Below are 21,651 nucleotides of genomic sequence, written 5' to 3'. Positions count from 1 at the left end.
TTTGAAGTTTGAAATTGGAATGGACTGAGAAAATCAAATGGTATTTAAGAATAGAAATGAATTCAGATTAGATCCGAAAATGGAATTGAAATCTAGAATTGGAATTTGATTCTGAATCCTAAACAGAATGGGATCCGAAATTTAGAATCCAAGATGGGTTTCAGGTTCTAGATCCTAGAATAGATTTGGATCTGAAGTCTAAGATCCAAATGTAGGATTGGGTTCCTGATCCTAAGATGGATTTTGGATCTGAAGTCTGAGATCCAAAAGTGGAATTGGATCCTGGATCCTAAAATGGAAAGTTTGGATCTAAGGTCTAAGATCCAAAGTGAAAATTGGTTCTGGATCCTATAAGGAAATTGGATCTGAAGTCTGAGATCCAACAACGGAATTGTATTTAGAAGACTAGATCCAAGTTGATCTGATTTTGGATTTGGAATTTCCAAAATTGATTTGAAAATTTGAATTTTGAATATGCAAATGAATTTCAAAGTCAAATTGGACTTTGAAGCTTGAATCTGGAATTTAGAAGATGAATCCATATTTCCAAGTTTGAATGAAATTTAGGAATTGAATCTTGAATATACAAATGAATTTCAAAGTCAAGTTAGACCTTGAATTTTGAAATTTGAAATTTAGAAGATGAAGAGAATCTCAAAGTTTAATTTGAACTTTGGATTTGGTTGGAGCTTTGAATATAAAATGAATTTCAAAGTCAATTTGGACTTTGAATTTGAAGTTAGAATTTGAATTTTGGATATAAGTTGATTCTAAAGTTTTCAAAGTCAGATGGGACCTTGAAATTAAATTCTTGAATCCTTTTGAGAAATAGAGTTGAATTTGAATTTATGAATAGGATTTGATCTGAAAAATGAAGGAAAAAATCACTTGGATTTAAAAATATGATGCAACTCTATCCTAAATGATGAATGAATTTAAATTTTTGAAATTGGATTTTGAAAGACTATCCCATTCTTTAAATGAATAAAAATAAGATTGAAGATATAATACATCCTTGACTATGGTCATTGAATGTATTATATAATAATCTATATTTAAATTCAGGTGAAGAATGAAACACATTTGGTGCTTTTATAGAATTTAAAATGAAATTAACTCTCAATATACCCTGACTATGGCCATTGGTATATATTTTGAATTAATTTTAAGTTAAATTCTGATAAAAGAAGAAAATATTTGAGGAAATATGATGAATTTTGAAAACGGATCCAGTGTGGATCCAGTGCTATTTCGTAAAAGATAAAAATGCTAAGTCTTGTTTACATCCCGACTATGGTCGTTGATGTAAATCATCAATTTAGCATTAATTTACCTCTTACGAAATGGTGCACGTGCCATTCGTGTTTCACCATTGTGAGATTTTTTGCAAAAAAGGAGAAAATGATGTGGAAAACAAGCAATTCTAGAAAAATATGTATGCTCCTACATTCTGATCTAGTGTAAGGAATAAGAATTTCTTATTACGATATTAAATTGAATTTGAGATTTGAATTTAACATTCCTAAGCTAAAATGATATTTTTAATTTACTTCCTACAAAATAGAGTTAGTGAAGCAAGGACACAACTTGAGGGAAATAGTGGAAAACATCAAACCAAAATCTATATACATTTGACTAATGAAGATGTATATACCTGAATGCCTGATGACTGAGTCACCTACATGATCCATTTATATTTGTACAAGCAATTTGTAAGATGATACAAGAATATACTGAGATATAACAATGTGGATATGAAAGCAATGCCACAAGAGGTATGCTAAAGGGGAATTGACTACTAATGTAGGCTGCTGATATATGTTGTGTATTGAAGGTGTATAACAGATGTGCATAAGTGGTGCTGGAGGTGCTTTTGAAACTGTACCAAATGTGTCACATTTGTGATAGCAGTGAATCAAGGCAATGGGGGATTGAGTGCGGACGGAGGTATGCAGCAGTGGTGTGCACACAGCATCCATGCGTGTATTTACAGCAGGAAACGATGTATGGTGGCAATGTGTTGAAGTTTATGGGGTATAGTTCACTGTTGTTCATATGAAAATGTTGGAATGTGAATACTTAGTCTAATAGGGGATGCAACATCAGTGGATTGGTCATTAATCTGTATCTGGACTACACCTGCAAATTGATCACTTAATTGGATGACAAACTAACTTCGACAGGGCTGGATTGACTTTAGTATTCTGGATTCTTGAATCTCAGCCCATCAGTATGAGAAGTCATCTCTTACCATGACAAATCCATTTGCAGCAGAATGAGTTTCAGCAAGAAAATAGAATTCAACAACAAAAAATATTTACATGGTGGAAGATACAAAATTTAATGAAGCATTGTGTTAATTGAGCTAAAACGCCACCATTGGATTGTATTCTAAGATGTAAAGCAGAACCAACCTATCAATTTTTAAGGCTTTCTCATTTGCAGCTGGTCTTTCAACAACAACATATTTGGAACTGTGCGTCTTCAAGAGCAGAGCAAGATTGAGAACTAATGTTCTTACCTGCAAAGTAGAAAATCATTCACCATTTAGATTTAGTAGTAACGGAGGATTGTGTTAAAATGTAAAACTGTACATATATGTATATATAATAATATTATATTATTATATACATATAAATACATTTTTAATTTCTTTCTTTTCTGTATTTTTTTTCCTTTATTTTTATTTTTTGTCTTTATGTCATCTAGTTCAGTTTGAGCTAGAATGACTGTTGCTAGTCAAGTCCTGTCCAGACTTGACTAGCAATAGAGCTGTTGGACTGACACAGTCCAACAACTCTTAATAGAGCTGTTGGACTGACACATTCCAACAGCTCTAAATAGAGCTGTTGGACTGTGCCCAACAGCTCTATTGAGTCCTCTTTCAGCTGTGTATATAAAGGGGTGCAGCCCCTCTTGTATTTTACTCCAATGCTTCTTAAGCAATTGGTTTTTCATATCAATAAAGAATACATTTTTATTTTTATTTTGTTTCCAGTTATACCCTTTTTAAGGGTTATGCTTTAGTGTCATTCTTGACACTTGCTCTTGTTAATCAAAGCTCGTGTTTCGAAGATCCCCATTTCATTTCATGGTATCAGAGCCGCGGAAGTACTAAATCTTGAGGAAAAGCTGCCTCGGTTTCCGTGCCCGTTTGCAAAAGTGTTCGCCACTTGAAGAGAAGTGTTTTATCACTTCATTGGAGAAGATTTCACATCTTGTTGTATTGTTTTTTTTTTCTTTCTTTCTCATTTTCCTTCTTGTTTCTCTTCTATCCCTATTCTTTCTCTCCTTGTAATCGATGAATGACAATGATAAAATCACCATCATGCCTATGAAACTAAGCGATACGAACTATGTAACATGGGCTTCAATCATGAAGTACCATATATGGGGAAAAGGCTTATGGGAGATTGTGGATGGTTCCGATTCGGAACCTAAGCTATCTCTTACTAAAAAGGAGGGAGATAAAGACGTCCCTCTATCGGAAGAAGAGAAAATCAAGGCTATTGCCTCATACGAGAAGAAATGGAAAGAATGGAGAATATCTCATGCGAAGATAATGTCATGGCTTATCAATAGCGTTGACATTAAAAAATGCTCAAGTCTTGCCAAATTTGATCATGCCGATAAGGCATGGGAATACCTTAAGAATATGTATTCCCTTAAAGATATTGCACACGTGTGCAACCTCCAAGAAAAAGTTCGAATGATGACACAAGGAGACAAAACTATTCGTGAATATTACAATGGGTTGTCCGAACTTTGGGAAGAACTTTCCCTTTTAGAACCAAAGTGGCATTGTGCCGAAGACATCGAGCTTCGTCAGAAACAACTCGATGTTGAACATTTTTACCAGTTTATCACTGGATTAAGGCCGGAATTTGAAACCACTAAATCGGCCCTACTTCACCGGGGAAAAATTCCTTCTATTGTTGAAACTATTGAAGAGTTAACAATGAAAGAAAATCGTCTCCGGAAAGGTTCTTTAAAAATTGAAGATGATTCCGTTTTAGCAGTGTCTAGACCAGGGAATCATGTTCGATCATATAGGCCTCCTCACTTTAACCGACAAAATGGTGACTATGATAAGAAGAAAGTTATTTGTCATCACTGTCATGAACCGGGACACTACAGGCCACAATGTCCCAAACTTAAGGAGCTGAGAGAAAAAAGAGCTGCAATTGCTGGATCGGAGCCTAAAGATCAGGATGCACCAGTTTCCCTGGCCCAACTAATGGAGATCCTTCAGCCTCTCATCAAAGGTGCCTCTTCCTCATCTGAAGCTTCAACCGGCGCAGCAGCCTCATCTTTTTCTGATTTAGGTAAAATTTCTTGGCTTCTTGACTCTGGTGCATCTTTTCATATGACCCCAAATAATCAAAGTCTATCCAAATGTGTTAAAAATAAAACAAGTGTGTCAAAGGTCTTTACTGCTGATGGGACTTCTCTTGAAATAGAAGGAATAGGAGATTTTGAAAAAAAATTATAAAACAAAAAATTTTTTTATTCCAGAAATTAGATATGTTCCCAAATTAAATTTAAATCTTTTATCTGTATCTCAAATTTCTGATTATGGGTGTAATATTTCTTTTTCTTCTCATGGTTGTTGGGTACAGGATCGCCAGTCAGGCAAGCTGATTGGGGAAGGCCATAGAGAAGGAGGACTCTATTACATGGATTTTTTGGAAATGCCGAAGAAAGCTTTTTGTTATAATATTCAAAAAATAGAGTTGGAACTGTGGCATAAGAGACTTGGTCACCCACATATAGCCAAAATCCAACATTTTCCAAATCTAGGGAAATTTTGTAACTCTGAATCATTTGATTGTAAAGATTGTATTCTCGGCAAAATGAAAAGATTACCATTTCAGAACAGAACCTTTTTCTCTTCAAGACCACTTGAATTAATACACTCGGATGTTTGGGGTCCTGCACCAGTAATTTCTAAAGGAGGATTTGTTTACTATGTTATTTTTGTCGATGATTTCTCCCGACATACGTGGATGTACTTTCTCAAACATAAGTCTGAAGTATTTTCATACTTTCAAACTTTTCATAATATGGTTAAAAACAAATTTCAAAATGATATTACTATTTTTCGCACAGATTCAGGGGGAGAGTTTTTATCCACAGATTTTCAAAATTATCTTAAATTGCATGGCATCACACATCAAAGATCTTGTCCTTATACACCTCAACAAAATGGACTGGCAGAACGAAAACATCGCCATATTATAGAAACCACTAGAACTTTATTAATAGCAAATCAAATCCCTAAAGACTTTTGGGCAGAAGCTGCCTTAACTGCCACCTATCTCATTAATAGGATGCCATCTTCTTCGTTACAAAATATCACTCCCATTGAAAAACTTATGAACATTTCTCCAGACTACTCTAGATTAAGAATATTTGGGTGCAAATGTTTCATATTTACTGACAAAAATGATAAACTTTCCCCTCGTGCGATTCCCTGTGCCTTTTTAGGATATGCTGAAAACCAGAAAGGTTATAGATGTTTTGACTTCAAAAATAATAAACTATATGTGTCTAGAAATGTTTCCTTTCTTGAAAAGGAGAGCTTCTTTGATTTTAGAAAATTAAAAGACGTCACTGAGTACTCCTTTTTGCTAGATCTAACATCAACATCTGATGAATATGACCTTGATTGTAACTTTGATGATGATCTTGATTGTAACTTTGATGATGATCCAAGAATTATTGATCTTAATGTTGAAAATGAAGAAGTTCATAGAGATACTAGTATTCAATATTCCAGGCGACAAGAGTCTAATACTCCATGTGCACTTGAGAAATATTCTAACATTCCAACTAGACAATCATCCCGAATCTCGAGGCCTCCAGAAAAGTTTGTATCATACGAGTCTTTCTCACCCACATATAGGGCAGTTATTGCATTAATTCACTCATATGAAGAACCATCCACATATTTTCAAGCAAAAAATGATATCAAATGGATAGAAGCCATGAAAGTTGAATTAGATGCACTTGAAAAGGCTTCTACATGGAATATTCAAGATCTTCATCCAGGGAAGAAAACTATAGGATGTCGATGGGTTTATAAAATTAAAACCAAGAGTGATGGTACTCTTGAAAGATATAAAGCCCGTTTAGTAGCCAAAGGTTATGCCCAAGAATATGGGATTGATTATGAAGAAACCTTTGCTCCGGTGGCTCGTATGACTACTGTCCGAACCTTAATTGCCTTAGCTTCTATCAAAAAATGGTCTATTTTTCAAATGGATGTCAAAAATGCTTTTTTAAATGGAAAGCTAGTTAAAGAAGTATATATGGAACCCCCTCCTGGTCTAAGTATTCCTAAGGGTAAAGTCCTTCGCTTAGAAAAAGCTCTTTATGGACTTAAACAAGCACCAAAAGCTTGGTATGATAGGTTTAGTCGTGTTATGATTGATATTGGTTTTCAATTCTGTGTAACTGACACTGCTTTGTTTATTAAGAATTCTGATGCAGGGATCATTGTGCTTCTTCTCTATGTGGATGATATGATCATCACCGGAAGCGATAAACAGGGAGTTGAAACAATCAAAACACTTCTTAAATCTCATTTTGAAATGACTGATTTGGGCTTGTTGAGATATTTTTTAGGCATTGAAGTTGCTTATTCTCCTAGAGGATATTTATTATCTCAGACTAAATTTGCTTTTGATATTGTTTTCAGGTCTGGTATTACTGATGATAAGAAAGTTGACACTCCAGAAGTTGTTAATGTTAAAATGAAGATTGATGATGGAGAACTTCTTGCAGACCCTACTCCTTACAGACAGCTTGTCGGGGCACTTTCCTATCTATCCATTACCAGACCAGATATAGCACATGCTGTTCATACAGCAAGTCAATTTCAACATGCTCCTACTTCTGTTCATATGGGAGCAGTCATGCGTATTATCAGATACATCAAGTCCTCTCTTTCACGAGGACTTTTCTTATCTTCCTCCTCTTCTCTTGATTTAATTGCATATACTGATGCTGATTGGGGAGGTGATCCCAATAACAGACACTCAACCACTGGCTTTTGTGTCTTTTTAGGGGAATCATTAATCTCGTGGAGGTGTAAAAAGCAGCAGAAGGTATCTCTCTCATCCACCGAAGCTGAATACAGAGCCATGGCAACCACGACCATGGAAGTAGTTTGGCTCCGACGACTGCTTGCTGACATGGGAGTTGAAGCAACAAAGGCTTCACAAATGTGTTGTGACAACAAAAGTGCGATCTACATTGCCAGTAACAGAACATTCCACGAACTCACCAAACACATCGAAATGGATTGTCACTACGTCAGAGAGGAATATCTACACGGGATAATTGATCTGCCATATGTCACTTCAGAATATCAGTTAGCAGACCTCTTTACAAAGCCTCTCATTGCTACCCGATTTCACTTTCTCTTAGACAAACTTTCGCTCATTGTACCGTAAGTTTGAGGGGGAGTGTTAAAATGTAAAACTGTACATATATGTATATATAATAATATTATATTATTATATATATATAAATACATTTTTAATTTCTTTCTTTTCTGTATTTTTTTTCCTTTATTTTTATTTTTTGTCTTTATGTCATCTAGTTCAGTTTGAGCTAGAATGACTGTTGCTAGTCAAGTCCTGTCCAGACTTGACTAGCAATAGAGCTGTTGGACTGACACAGTCCAACAGCTCTTAATAGAGCTGTTGGACTGACACATTCCAACAACTCTAAATAGAGCTGTTGGACTGTGCCCAACAGCTCTATTGAGTCCTCTTTCAGCTGTGTATATAAAGGGGTGCAGCCCCTCTTGTATTTTACTCCAATGCTTCTTAAGCAATTGGTTTTTCATATCAATAAAGAATACATTTTTATTTTTATTTTGTTTCCAGTTATACCCTTTTTAAGGGTTATGCTTTAGTGTCATTCTTGACACTTGCTCTTGTTAATCAAAGCTCGTGTTTCGAAGATCCCCATTTCATTTCAGATTGAAAACAGGGTTGCAAGTGTCATGGGATACTAGAGATGGATGTACAGATGAAGGGCGTGTTAACACTTACAGAAGATGCATTGAATATATTATATACTGTAAATGTAAATATAAATGTTAAACCGACCTGTCCATGCTGCAGAAAATATGAAACCGGTGGCAGTTTTAGATAAGATAGAGCTATTGAAAATTTTATTGCTTGGTACCTGATTTGGAAGTGGCTTTCTGAGGTATTTTCTGAACAATCACTCAATGTATCATGAGGGAAATCATCCGACATATCAAATTGCCGAGGTCCATCATCCTCCTTCAAAACTGGGGTATTGTAAGGCCCTCCAACTATGAATATATACCCAAACGGGACAAAGATTTTTCATGTAAGATGAATCAAATTTCTTAACACCTGATCATGATTGTCAGCTGCTAGAAGATAGCCATCTGGTGACCAAGCAACAACTTTACACCCAAAGCACCTTCATGTGCTTGGTGTATTGAATGTAAGTACGGAGAGGCGTAAGCACTGTTGAGAAATGATAACATATATATAGTATATAATATGCATGGGAATGAAGCGAAAGGCTGCACAGACATACAAATTTCATGTCTGAACATATTGCCATAACTAATCAAGAAAGATATAAGTAACAGTTATAACAAACATAAGGTTTTAAGCTAAAAAAAAAATCATTGTTCTAATTAGGATGAAATTTCAAAGAATGCAGATATCATCCAGCAGATTCCAGTGGAGGAATCTTTCTTACCCAGTTCAACATAGCCCTTGGTAAGCACTGACCAGACAAACATGGTTTTGAAGCACATTTCTTGAAAACTCTCAGCATCCGTGAGCTCCCTTTTACTAAATGTAATTGTACTAGCTGGGACGAGTTCGATTTTTGACCATTCTATCATAAGCTAGAGGAGGATCTGGAAGTAACTAATGAGAATGGTGAAGATGCAAATGGACAAAATAATGAACATATTGATGTCATAGTGTTAATCGACCAAGGGGTATACCAACGATGTTAGCATTCAGGTTGTACTAATAAAAAAAAATAAAAATACGATGCCTCTCAAACAATGAATCTGCTGAACCAAAAAATCATAGCTATGTAAGAGAACGCAGTTCATTGTTATGGATATTAACAAGTGCACAATGTCAGAAGCAAATAATACATAATATACAACAAAATCACGCTCTGTCTTGAAACAACGTGAATGTACTGGGATGGACCAGATCCAATGCTGATAAAACCAAAAAAAAAGAAAAGAAAAGAAACAAAATAAAACGAAAAGTAACACAAATGATGGGATATGGGGTGATAAAGAGAGATAATCAGACATTAATTGACAAAGATCTGATGGATTGGTGTTTGAAGAAATGGGATCTTGATGCTGTCAAGATATGAAACCATATATTAAGAGACAAAACAAAAAAATGAGGCATGACAGATAATCATAGCCACAAAAAAAAGAAACAAAAGAAAAAATGAGAAATAACAAAGGGGAAAAGGGAATATACACGAAATTGCTAGGATATGAAATGCACAAATAAAAAAAATAACTAGAGGGAAACAGATATGAAGAGCTTGCAAAAGAAATGTAGAACTTGAAAATGGCATAAACGAGAATTTACCCTTACACAACTAATGAAAAAAATTTTGTAAAGCAGAGAACCGGTGTTGGAATTGGGAAATCCCATTTACTGTTGCACAAAGGGAGGGATTGATAGTGTTATAGGCAAATCAAATCCCTCCATGGTGCCTTGATGGGGCGATGAGACCAGAGAGTCCGAAGAGGAAATAAGATAATAACAGAGGAAGAAAAAAAAAGAAAAAAAAAGGACTTACCAAATTTACAGGAATTCTGAAGGAGTGAGTCGAGATCTCTCCGATAGCTTCAAAAGATATCCAGGGGAAAAGGGATGCGTAGAAGAGTGCGATGGTGAGGTGAGAGCGGATCTGCTATGGTGCGTGCCTCTGCTGAGATCTTGAAGTTGTAGGCAGCCTCTTGCTTCAGCCGACAGGAAAAGGAAGAGGAGGATTAGGGAAAAAGAACGAAGAAGAGGTGTGCAGAAAAGAGCAATGGTGGGGTGAAGACGGGTCGTGAAGGAGAAGGTGGAGAGGCAGAAGATGGCTCAGCAGGAGGAAGAAGAGGTTTGTTAAATAGGGAAAGAAGGGAGAATCGAGAATGGGTTTGTTAGCGATGGATGGAGGAGAGAGCGTGGTGGGCAGAGGAGGTTAGCGATCGGTGGTCGGCCATGGAGGGGTCAATGGGGAGAAGAATGCCGGAAGCTTCGTGAAGGGTGGCGATGAAGGAACGAGAGTGAGAGGGGGAGAAGCTTCTGGAGTTCGGCCTCCGACCTTTTGCGAGAAAAACCCTAAAAACATGTTCAGTCCCTCAGATTTACGTAATTTCCAAAAGGAAGGTTCCTTCAACAAGATTTTTTTTTGTAAAAAATGGTTTTTAGAATGGGGTTTTTAGCAAAAATTGACTTTAAAACTCATTCATTTTTCTTGTAATTTTTTCAATTTTTTTGGTTTTTACGATAAAATCCTAAGATTTACGAGAAATAAAGATTTAAAATTGATTTTTTGTATTTTTGCAAAAGATATTTACAAAAGAGAGTTTTCTGAGAATTTTTTTCTCAAAGAGGGGATCGGATCTGATTTGGATCAAAATTGGGTCAGAGCTAAGACTTTGGGTCCGAGTTCTAACGAATCCAAGGAATGAATGGAGTTTTTGGTTAAAATTTTACCCGGTTATTAAGAAGGCGGAGGTCAGGGGCAAAGAAGGAATTTTTGGATTTTTGGAAAATTTGGGGTGTTCACAAATCTCCAGTGTTGAGTTGAGTCGATGGTTAAACTTTACTCTCCCTTAGTCTTCCATTTTTATTCTTTTCTTATTTCTGTTATTGGTGCTTCTTTGTCAGTTGCAACCCTGGTTTCTGTACAGAATGTTCTAAATAGTTGTCTGAGTTGAATGAATCTTGCTTATTTGTTCTGAATTTTCTGCTACAAATCGGACGGTCTTTAGCCAAAGCATATCTTGTTTGGATCAGGTTGACATCATTTGGATCATCTGGGCTCAAAAGAGGTGGTCTTTTGGTGGAATGACGTCATCCTACAAGGTTCCATTCTCTACATTTTTAGCTGAGGTTCATTATAGATCATTGTTTGTGCACATGAGGCTAACTTTGATGGCATATGACTGCTGCTCACTAAGGACTTGTGTCCCTCATGCCGCTCTTATCACGATGACACCAGGGGATTCCACAACTACCTCATGGATATCTTTCTTTAGGTACCAATACCCAGATCTAGTTCAAGAAATGCATGTCCTTGCCCAACTTATCTTGACTTGCTATCACTTCTAGCTTTTGGGCCAATTAAAATAGCAGTTTATAATGAATTGAGTTGAGGATCATTGTTCCTACTTCTACTTACTATCCTGGCATACCTAAGAATGCCTGATGACAATATTGAGTGGAACCTGAGTTAGCATAAGTTCACAAGATTTTAGGTAATACCTATGAATGGAAATTAAAGAATGAACCATTCAAAGAATTTAAAAGCAACATTTTAATAGAATTTACTCCAGAGTTGCATGAAAGAGCACAAAATTCTGTAGACATTGAATAGTTATCACAGCTTAAGATCTTTATGTGCATGGTTGCTACAAACCCTCTAGTGTGGGGTTTGAAAATAGAACGGTAGAAACTATTAAGTTTGTGCTAATTTTTTTCACTATCATTACACAAATCTATTTTGATATGAGGATGATATGACCAATGTTTATGCAGATCTTTGGTGATAGAAGAGGTCCTGCTATTTTGTTGGCAGTGTAGGAGGCTGTATCATCAGTCATTTTATGTCTAGCACGTGTCTGAGATGTGTAGACACATCTGTGCCCATGCACATATATTCTTCATGAAAAATATTGTTTATTCATGCACATAAATTAGTGATAATCAAAAGGAGTGAAATCTAATGCATCTTGGAAAAAATAAATGGACATGCTGTGAACCTGAACAGTGAATTCTTATTTTTTTCTCTTTAATTTTTGTTTTAAGCAACTGCTTTGCTGCTGATGGAAAGAAACTGAAATATTTTCACAATTTTAATCTGCATTCCAGACAGTGGTACAGAGACTCTGCAGAGCTGAGGGAGGGTTGGAAGAATGAATATCTAGAGGCTTGTAACTTAAGGGGATTGTACATCAAAACGGAGAATCATCCACCGCCAGCATCATGTTCCATCAGGGGATTGCATAGCTGGTGTTTCTGATTATTTGCTGCTGCCATTTGGCCCAGATATTTAAGGAGAAATCACTATGCTTGTACAGACTAAAATCAATGAAAGTGCTTGTGTGTGAACTGGGTGGATATCAACAGTTGATGTGGGTCTTGACATAAGTAGTTTATGGATGTCATGTATATTGTTTTTGCAGTAAGGTGATCAAATGTGCACAATGTTCCATTTTTTTTAAATAATTTCCACATGTACTGTTAGTACTTAATCAGTAAACTATTTTGTTGTATGGTTTGTCAAGTTCCTTCCCTTGCCTTGTATGATAGTTGCTACATTATCTATCGACAAATATGTAGTTTGTGATGAATCAGATGTACAGGCATCACTATAGAGTTGATTATGATGTTTGATTGTTTTCTTTTGCCAATGTCTATGAGCAAGCTGCATTGACAATGTTGATGCACTAAAAGGTGGATATCCTGATTTCCTGCTATCATGGTTCCTTGAAGCGTTCAAAGCTTGCATGTTATTCATCAGCTTCTTTTAAGAGACGAGAACTGCTTGCGATGGGCGCCAAACATGATAATCATCACCATTTTTACCACCATCACCGTCTTTGTTGCAGAGATGAGAACCAAGTGCAATGTGATTGGTTGCTTCAAACTAGTACAACTATTAACTCTTAGTATACATATAAAGTCTTGAAGCTTTATACTCCTTTGCATGTTCACAAACTTGTAGCATCTTGGAATGTTTGGGCACAGTAAGTCTGGTTGGAGATGATCTTGTTTTTGATGTTACACAGGATGCCAACTGGAATCATCCATAATCATTCAGGCTTTGTAATTTACTATTATTTCTGGCCTCGTTTGTTCTCTTTGCTTTGTTTTCTCTGGTGGGTGAAGCCTTTGCTGCCTGCATAAAGAAAAATTCTTCCTTTGCATCTCTGAAAAGTGCATTTTACTCATTTATTGAACATCCAAGTATTCTATGATGCAAGAAATACCTAGAACCGGCTTGGGTTTCACAGATTGAGAGAAAATCCCAAATTCTTCCACATGATGCAATTAAACTTGTGGAGTGATGCTAGAGAACATAAGCACTCGTGTCCATCTGTCACATTATATGTTATCTGTTTTTTGTCTGGGAAATAGAGAGTAATTCTCTTGCTAACCTTATGCTAGTTTATACTATGATAAATTGTAGACTTCAGCTAGCTAGCCGAAAGTTGAGTTTTGCTTCACAATTCACATCATAAGAGAACGCAGAGTGTTCTACGCCCGCAGTAGCAGAAATTTGTTGCTTTTGTTGTTGCTGCTACAACTGTTCCAAGTTTTTCTGCATTAACAAAAATGCACTTTACAGTAGCAGACTAGTTTTTCATATAGGGAAACAACAATTTGAAGAGATCTATTAAACCAGCTCTTGTTATTATTAATTCATTAATGCATGTTTGATTATTACAAAATTTCAAAAATACCCATCCATTTTAACTAATAGAAAAATTATACGCACTCAGCTCAAAAACAAAAGGTCCAAGGCCTCTCTTCTCACCTCAGATTATTCTTACTAAATCCTATGGACATCAATGACTTTTCTGTCTTATGTCTTCTATTGCACTTTCCATTGAGAGTTTCCCCTTTCCTCATGTCTCATTGATGCTCCATGAGTACACGATCCTCATACTAAACTCATTCCTCTACATTCGATTTTTAAGGCACAAATTATGTAGAAATCGGCAATTGTAAAATGTAAAACATTAAACTGGCACTTCCACCCACCTTCCCAATTACTTCACTCTAGGCTGCTATAGAGTTTCAACTACGAGTTTCATAATCTTCTTTGTGATCATTTCTATGGCACCTTCTAAAAACATTGATCAATGCTACTACCGTTCTGCAATCTTACATCATGCGATCAGACAAGCTTGGCAACCGCCTGAAGAAATTCAGGCATGCCGGTGGCATCGGATCCCTGAACATCGGGTGTCTCAACAAGTAGAATCCGTTGGCTACCGCCACCGTCTTTGCAGGGACAACGTAAAGCACGATTGCCACCAGCAGACATGTCCCAATGCACAGCCCAGTCACCCGTGGATCCCTCCAACTCAACAACGCCTGGAACCTCTCCCCTTGTGTTGGGAAATCCCCTAGTACAGTCTGTATTCTTGCTGCTAATGTCAGCAGCCTATCGTATCGGACTCTTACAATTTCCAGCAGCTTAGACGTCGGAACCTGATCAAATTCTCCTTCGAGTTCATCAGGATTGACGGTTTCTGCCTGCGAGAGCCCGATATCCATCCCGGCCGGAATTCCTGGCTGAAACCTGTAGTACCATGCTCCCATCAGAAAAACATAAAACAGCAATGTTGGTGCAAGAACAACACATGCACCAATATGGTGATCACTGGATTTCGCCATCGGCAGATCTCATCCACCCATCTCGCCAATCCGACAGCCCATGTAAGCACATTCATGATCCTAAACCAGTTCGCTTTGCTCCTCATGCTCCACACATGCGAATCTGTGTCAAGCATGTACTGAACAACCTCCGGACCCAGTGGTGGCTCCGAGCACCCGAGCCAGGCTGCCACCATCCTCGTTGCTGCTCCCCTGAGCTGATCCTGCTGCGACACGCCTTTGGGGTAGAGATAGTGCATGCGAGGAAGCAGAGGCTGCCCATAAACAGAGCACATATCTATCAGAGACGGGCAGCTGAACCTCACTGCCAACTCAATCTCCCCCATCTTCTTCACTCCTGAACTTAGCAAAACCAAGAGAGGGTATGAATTGGTGTACACCCTGTTGCTCTCCAGCATCGACAGGCGGATGCGCACCTTGCCGATGCGGTAGTCCGGCTTGCCGTCGGCCGCCACTGCAGCGTCGCCGAACATCCGCCAATTGTCGAAGACGCCGACGGTGAGCGCGGTGCAGGGATCGTAGACTTGCCATGTATACTGCTCGTTTCACCGCGGCTCGAAGCTGTCCGTGATCGTCCTGGTCCGCACCCACTTCTTCCCGTACTTGGCGACGCAATACGCATCTGTGGATCCTTTCCGGCCACCTTTAGTCTTCATGGGTAGCAGCGCCCGGGGGCCGAGAATGCCGAGCTCGAGCATGCCGATGGCCGGCTTCCACAGCTGCCCGTCGGCCGGAAGTCGCTGCAGACGTGGGCGGCCTCATCGATCACATGGTAGCCGCCTTCGAGACAGCCGGAGGTGAATTCGACCACCACTACCTTCGAGATTGAACCATTTCGACAGAATGCTGCGCAATTCATCGATCCTCTGCTCGATGGATGCCAATGGGATGGTAATGTGGCCAAGGAGAGCCGTTTCCTTGGTGGAGCGGTCTTCCACGAGGACGATTATCGAGTCCTCCAGCGGCTCTCCGGCGATCAACATCAGCTCCTCTCGCCATACGATTGAACTATGCGTGTTCCTTCCCGGTCTGCTTCTCAAGGATTGAAAGCCCAGCTGGATTTTCACCCTTATTTCCTTCGGTGGTGATGAAGAACTCAGGATCAGATCATGAGCTTCTATGATTGTGACCCTGAGGTACCAGAGTTTGGGAGAGTGGTAGATTTTAGATTGAGTGTGGTGTAGGAATGGGGCGTCGGATTGCCAGGCCTCCGGGAAGGCGTCGTCGGCCTGAGTTCCGATCCACACGGAGAGCATGATGTCGCCGGAGACGGAGCTGTTGCCTTCGAGCCGGAACCACTGTGGTGCCAACGGGCTATCAGGAGGGACGCGAAGGGGAACCTCCGACAAGTAGAATCAGACGCCGCCGAAGAAGGCGTAGATGGAGATCTCCAGCTTCGCCGCCGCGTTGCCGGAGAGATCAAGCCTGTCGTGGCCTAAGGCGAACGCCTGGTGCCACTCCGGCTGGCCGGAGAGATCCCCTGCTTTATTTGACAACGCTGGTTTCGAGCGGACGTAGTGCCCTCCGGCCCTGATCTTCACGTAGGCATCAGCGGCGCCGCCGACGATGGTGCGCGCCTTCACGATCCGGATGAAGAGGTACTTCATCGGCTCCACGCAGCTCAGTTTCCGCCCGAAGCAGGTTAAGGCTTCTCTTATCCCCATGTTTGTTAGCATTAATTAGCATTGGAGTTTGATGCGATTGCAAAGACTTAAGTTTCCCTCCGTTGGGTGTCAAAAAAAATAACAATTCTAAAAAAAAAGTGATTGGAAAGACTTAAGTGCCCCGAAGATGATTATTTAAGACCCAGTATCTACACTGCAGGATTATCCGAGAAATAAATCTTTCTTGGAGGAGACCATTAATATCAACCTTCTCACTCTCACTCTCCCTTCTCTTTCTGCTTCTGTGCACATCCAACAGAAGATCCTACATTGCTCCATCAAGCACTGACTGATCTGCACATTGACTGTTGTGGAGCATGATTTAAAGTTTTTACCCTTACAGGAGGAGGGTTTGGATGTTCCTCCCAGCGTGGGTAGCATCGTTCAACTAAATGAGTTATGGAGTCTGATTCAAAGATTTTACCCTTACAAAAGGGAGGTCTGAGGGCCCCTCCCAACGTGAATAACATCATTCAACTTGATAAATTGTGGAGCTTGATTCAAAGTTTTTGTCCTTACAAGAGGAGGGTTTGAGGGCTCCTCCCAGCGTGGATAGCATCGTTCAACTTGATTCATTGTGGAGCCTGATTCAGAGTTTTTGCCCTTACAGGAGGGGGTTTGAGGGCTCCTCCCAACATGGGTAGCATCGTTCAACTTGATGAGTTGTGGAGCCTGATTCATAGTTTTTGCCCTTACAGGAGGGGGTTTGGGGGCTCCTCTCAGCGTGGGTAGCATCATTCAACTTGATGAGTTGTGGAACCTGATTTAGAGTTTTTGCCCTTACAGGAGGGGGGGGGGGGGTCTGGGGGCTACCCCCGACGCGGGTCTCGCTGGAAGCAAATCAATTTTTTGAGGCCTTGTATTAATTTTTTATTTTCTTTCCCTCTTTTAACTACCGAAAAAGAGCAATAAAGCGATTTATAGTGTCTTCCGCAAATCACTATAGCGATTTGTAGTGTTATTCAGTAAGCAAATCGATGTAAATCGTTACCCGAATTAGGACCAACTTGTCATGGTCATATCTCCCTAACTGAAGGTCATATTCCAAATCCGTAAAAAGTGGTGTCTTCGTTATTGAGTCTAGTTTAGTCCTGTAAATTTTTAGCGATTTCTATGGTCATTTTATTCTTCATTTTAACAAAAAACCAGACGCCTATTATTCTGTGTTGTGCAACCCCAAAACACTACAAATCGCTATAATGATTTACGGAAGACACTACAAATCGTTGTTGGAAGACTAAATAACACTATAAATCGGTGTGAGGCTTATTGGAGACCCAAAAACACTACAAATTGTTGTAGGAAGGCCCGTCAATACTATAAATCGATGTTGGAAGACCAGATAACACTATAAATCGTTGTTGGGCTCGTTGAAGACCTGAAAATACTACAAATCGCTGTATGAAGGCCCGACAATACTACAAATCACTGTTGAATGATCGGATAACACTATAAATCGCTGTGAGACTTGTTGGAGACCCGAAAATACTACAAATTGTTGTAGGAGGGCCCGATAATACTATAAATTATTGTTGGAAGACCAGACAATACTATAAATCGTTGTGGGGCTCGTTGGAGACCCGACAACACTAAAAATCGTTGTAGGGGAGTCATTGAAAAAATCATGGGAAAGAAACAGAAAAATAGAAAAATCGTGGGAAAGAAAACGCTTTATTGCTCTTTTTTCGATAGTTAAAAGAGGGAAAGAAAATAAAAAAATTATACAAGACCCCAAAAAATCGATTTGCTTCCAGCGGGACCCGCGCCGGGGGGTAGCCCCCTGACCCCCCTCCTGTAAGGGCAAAAACTCTAAATCAGGCTCCATAACTCATCAAGTTGAATGATGATACCCACGCTGGGAGGAGCCCCCAACCCCTCTCATGTAAGGGCAAAAACTATGAATCAGGCTCCACAACTCATCAAGTTGAACGATGCTACAATTAGTGTAAAGGTCAGTTGGTGTTTGATGGAGCAATGTAGAATCGTCTGCTGGATGTGCATAGAAGTAGAAAGAGAAGGGAGAGAGAGTGAGAGGGTTGATGTTCATGGCCTTCTCCAGGGAGAACTCTTTGCCTCCCTTGATTTCTTTTCTAAAGAGAGAGAGAGGGTTTTACAGTGTTTTACGGAGAAGGAAGAAGAAGAAGATGATGATAAAAAGTTCAAACAAACATTTTTTATGGCTCAGGTTCGTTTCGCCGGATGACCATCAGATCGTCGGCTCACCATCATTTCGCCGGATCACCATCGGCGAAATGATTAAGGTTAGTTTCGCTGTATAGACTTTGAAGAGTCAACATCATCCTTGACTTTCTGAATGGAGGACATGTTTGTCCTTTTTTTGAACCGTTTGTTTTTCTTTTTTGAATGAAGGACATTTTTATCATTTTCTCAAATCGTTGTTTTATGAAAAGAATAGCAAGAAAGGGTACTTAAGTCTTTGCAACCACACTAGACTCCAATGCTAAGCGATGTCAACATACACGAGAATACGAGCCCCATGTGCTTCTATACATGGTGCTCATTCAGACCCCCGAACACAGACGTGGGATTCAATGAATCATCGGGGGAGAACATACACCACCCTCTTATTTCCGTCGAGAAAGTGGCAGCTTTCCGCAACGTTTTTGGAGTGAATTCACCGTTTGCTGCAGATGGTGCTCTTGCTGCTCGCAGCTCTACTGGTGGTGGTGGTGGTTGTGGGGAAGCTGGATTTTGATTTGGATTTACCTCCTCAGGTGGTGCCTGCTCAACGCGTGGTGGGTTAGGTTGTGGTGGTGGTGATGGTGTGTCCTCCTGTGTCGCATTCACAGTTGGTGCAATTTCTGTTGGTTATGATGGTGGTGGTCCTTCGTTTCCCTGATCCGCCGGTGGAGGTGGAGGATCTGGAATGGGCTCGTCCACGTAGTAAACCAATGCTTCCTTCTCTTTCTCCAAAAAATGGCTACCGGGGATCCTGACACGGCCGAGGAAGTGGTTTTTCTGGCCATTGTCGGTCTTCTTGTCATTGTAGACCTCCGCCTTGAGGTCCTCGGCCGCCATGGTGGCCGGATCGGTGACAGCGAACTCGAGGGTCTCGTCCCACATCGGGTTGAGGTCCCAGAATTTGGTTTGAGTTCGCTTCTGCTGGCCAACGAAGTCCACCACAACGTAGGGGCTAGAGGTTCCGACGCCATCCTTGGGCAGCAGATCATGGGCGCCAACGACATCCACGATCAGCTTTTTGGTTGTCATCTTGGTGATTTCATGTAGAGTGGTGGTGGTGGTGGAGGAGAGGAGGAAGGGAGGAGAAGCAAAGAAAAGGAAGCCAAGCCTTTTTTGGGGGTGGTGGATTAAGAAGACTAAGCGAATGGGAAGAGGGAAAGGAGATTCTCAGTAGCTTTTTGAAATTGAAAGCCTGTCTCGCGAGAGATTTCGGCAAAGCAGGTTATATGCCCCCCCCCCCAAGACACATGTGCGTGTTCGGGATTCGAACAAGCCCCACTTATATAAGCACGTGGCGTATCCCCATGTGTGTCAGACATGCATGACTTAGCGTCGGAGTTCGGTGCGGTTGCAAAGACTTAAGTACTTTTTTTTGTCATTCTCGCCATGAAACAATGGTTCAAGAAAAAGATAAAAATGTCTTTCATCAAGAAAAGTAAAATGGCGGTTTGAGAAAAGGATAAAAATGTTCTTCATCCAAAAAAAGAAGGATGACGTTAGTTCTTCAAAGTCCAAACGTTATGTTTTCGTCCTAAGCAGTAAATGTTTGTACCATCTACTGTAACAGGAACTCCCTCTGACAATGCACCTTTTGTCATCGTCTGCTGTCGTTGAAGCACCTTTTGTCATCGTCTGTTGCTGTTGGAGCATCCTTTGCCATCGTCTGCACAGTGGAAGCATCGTTGCCACCATCGACTGCATCTACCTTCTGAGTGTTTTTTCTCCATTGTTGGATTACCAAAACTCACATCCTTTCGGTGAGTTTAGTTATGTAAACAAATTGATTTGTAAATTTGAATACTAAATCTTATAACTCGTTGTACTATTCATGCTAAATAATACCTATTTTCATACTAAAACAAATAGATTTGTATATATCCACCTTCTGGGCATCGAAAAACAGTTAGCACAATTTGTTCTTATGAAGGCCAAACATTACAACAATATGTACTTATGAAGGCTAAATTTCTATAACAATTTATACGTTTGAATCCAACAATAATTTATACATCATTTAATATAGTAGCGATTTGTACGTTCGATGTAGCAACGATTTATATGTTTGAAGCAGTAGCAATGTGTATTTATGATTTATGAAGTTACCATGATTTATACTTAAGTTTGTTAAATCGTACAACAATGTTTACTTATGAAGCCCAAACCTTACAACGATATGTACTTATGAATGTTGCAATTTCTACAGTGATTTGTAAGTTTGAAGTAACAACGATTTATACATTTAAAGCAATAGTGATGTGTATTTATGAAGTTACCTCTAAGTTTGCTAAATCTTACAACGATGTTTACTTATGAAGCCAAATATTGCAACGTTTTGTAATGTTGGTGATTGTTTAACGAATGTGATAATTTGTAATAATATATACTTGAGAAGACGGTTGTAACATATAATGATGCTGTTAAATTTATGTGTTGTGCAGGTTAGCAATGACTAAAGTTCATAAGACAAGAAAGCTCTCGTCGTTTGATGGGATGACTATTGAAGAAATTATTCGCCAGTCTTATATATATAAGCATTATGAAAGGTACCAAAATATAATGAAGATTGAGAATGATAAAGACAGGGACAAAGCATTAAAATTGTATAATGCAGAGCATTATCCATCAGATATTGAGGTTGAAGAGCAAAGGAAGAAGGATGAGGAAGAACTAAAGATGATGAAGAAGAAGAATGGTGACGAAGAGAAGGAAAAACAAAGGAAGAAGGAGGAGGAGAATGAAAAACAAAGAAAGAAAAGGCAAATGAAGGAGGAAGAGGAGGAGAGGAAAAGGCAAAGGAAGAAGGAGAAGGAAAATGAAAAGCAAAGGAAGAAAAGACAAATAAAGAAAGAGGAGAAGGAGAGGGAAAGGAAAAAGAAAAATAAGGAGAAGGAGGAAGAGATGGAAAGGCAATTGAAAAAGAAGAAGGAGAAGAAGAAAGAGAAAGAAAGACAAATAATGAAGATGAAAGACAAAAGAAGAAGCATGAGGATGAGAAAGAGAAGGAAAGGCAAAGGAAGGAGAAGGAGAAGAAGGACGAAGAAGAAAAGAAAATGCAAAGGAAGATAAAGAAACAGAAAGGAAGAAGCAAGAGGGGGGAAGAGAAGGAAAGGGAAAGAAAAAAGCAG

At 39.3% G+C, this 21,651-nt stretch overlaps 1 protein-coding gene and 1 pseudogene across 2 annotated transcripts in view; one reads left to right on the top strand and one right to left on the bottom strand.

The window, feature by feature from the left end:
- LOC149828518 (mitochondrial outer membrane protein porin of 36 kDa-like) overlaps positions 1-12,540 on the top strand; it is a 44,083-nt gene extending 31,543 nt beyond the window's left edge. Inside the window, exon 6 of the mRNA XM_090017624.1 lies at positions 12,126-12,540. Within this exon, the coding sequence (XP_089873750.1) occupies positions 12,126-12,276 (151 nt within the window). The 3' untranslated portion in view covers positions 12,277-12,540. The remainder of the gene's footprint in view (positions 1-12,125) is intronic.
- A 1,012-nt stretch (positions 12,541-13,552) lies between these two features.
- LOC149828517 (protein QUIRKY-like) lies at positions 13,553-16,324 on the bottom strand (annotated as a pseudogene). Its single transcript, XR_016434119.1, has one exon. The product of XR_016434119.1 is annotated as a protein QUIRKY-like (transcript).
- Between the last annotated feature and the right edge of the window lie 5,327 nt (positions 16,325-21,651).

Source organism: Nuphar pumila, chromosome 9 (genome assembly GCF_984573655.1).
Source record: "Nuphar pumila chromosome 9, dmNupPumi1.hap1.1, whole genome shotgun sequence".
Lineage (NCBI taxonomy): Eukaryota > Viridiplantae > Streptophyta > Magnoliopsida > Nymphaeales > Nymphaeaceae > Nuphar > Nuphar pumila.
Note: the sequence above shows the minus strand (reverse complement) of the source record. Positions and strands in the feature narration are given on the sequence as shown.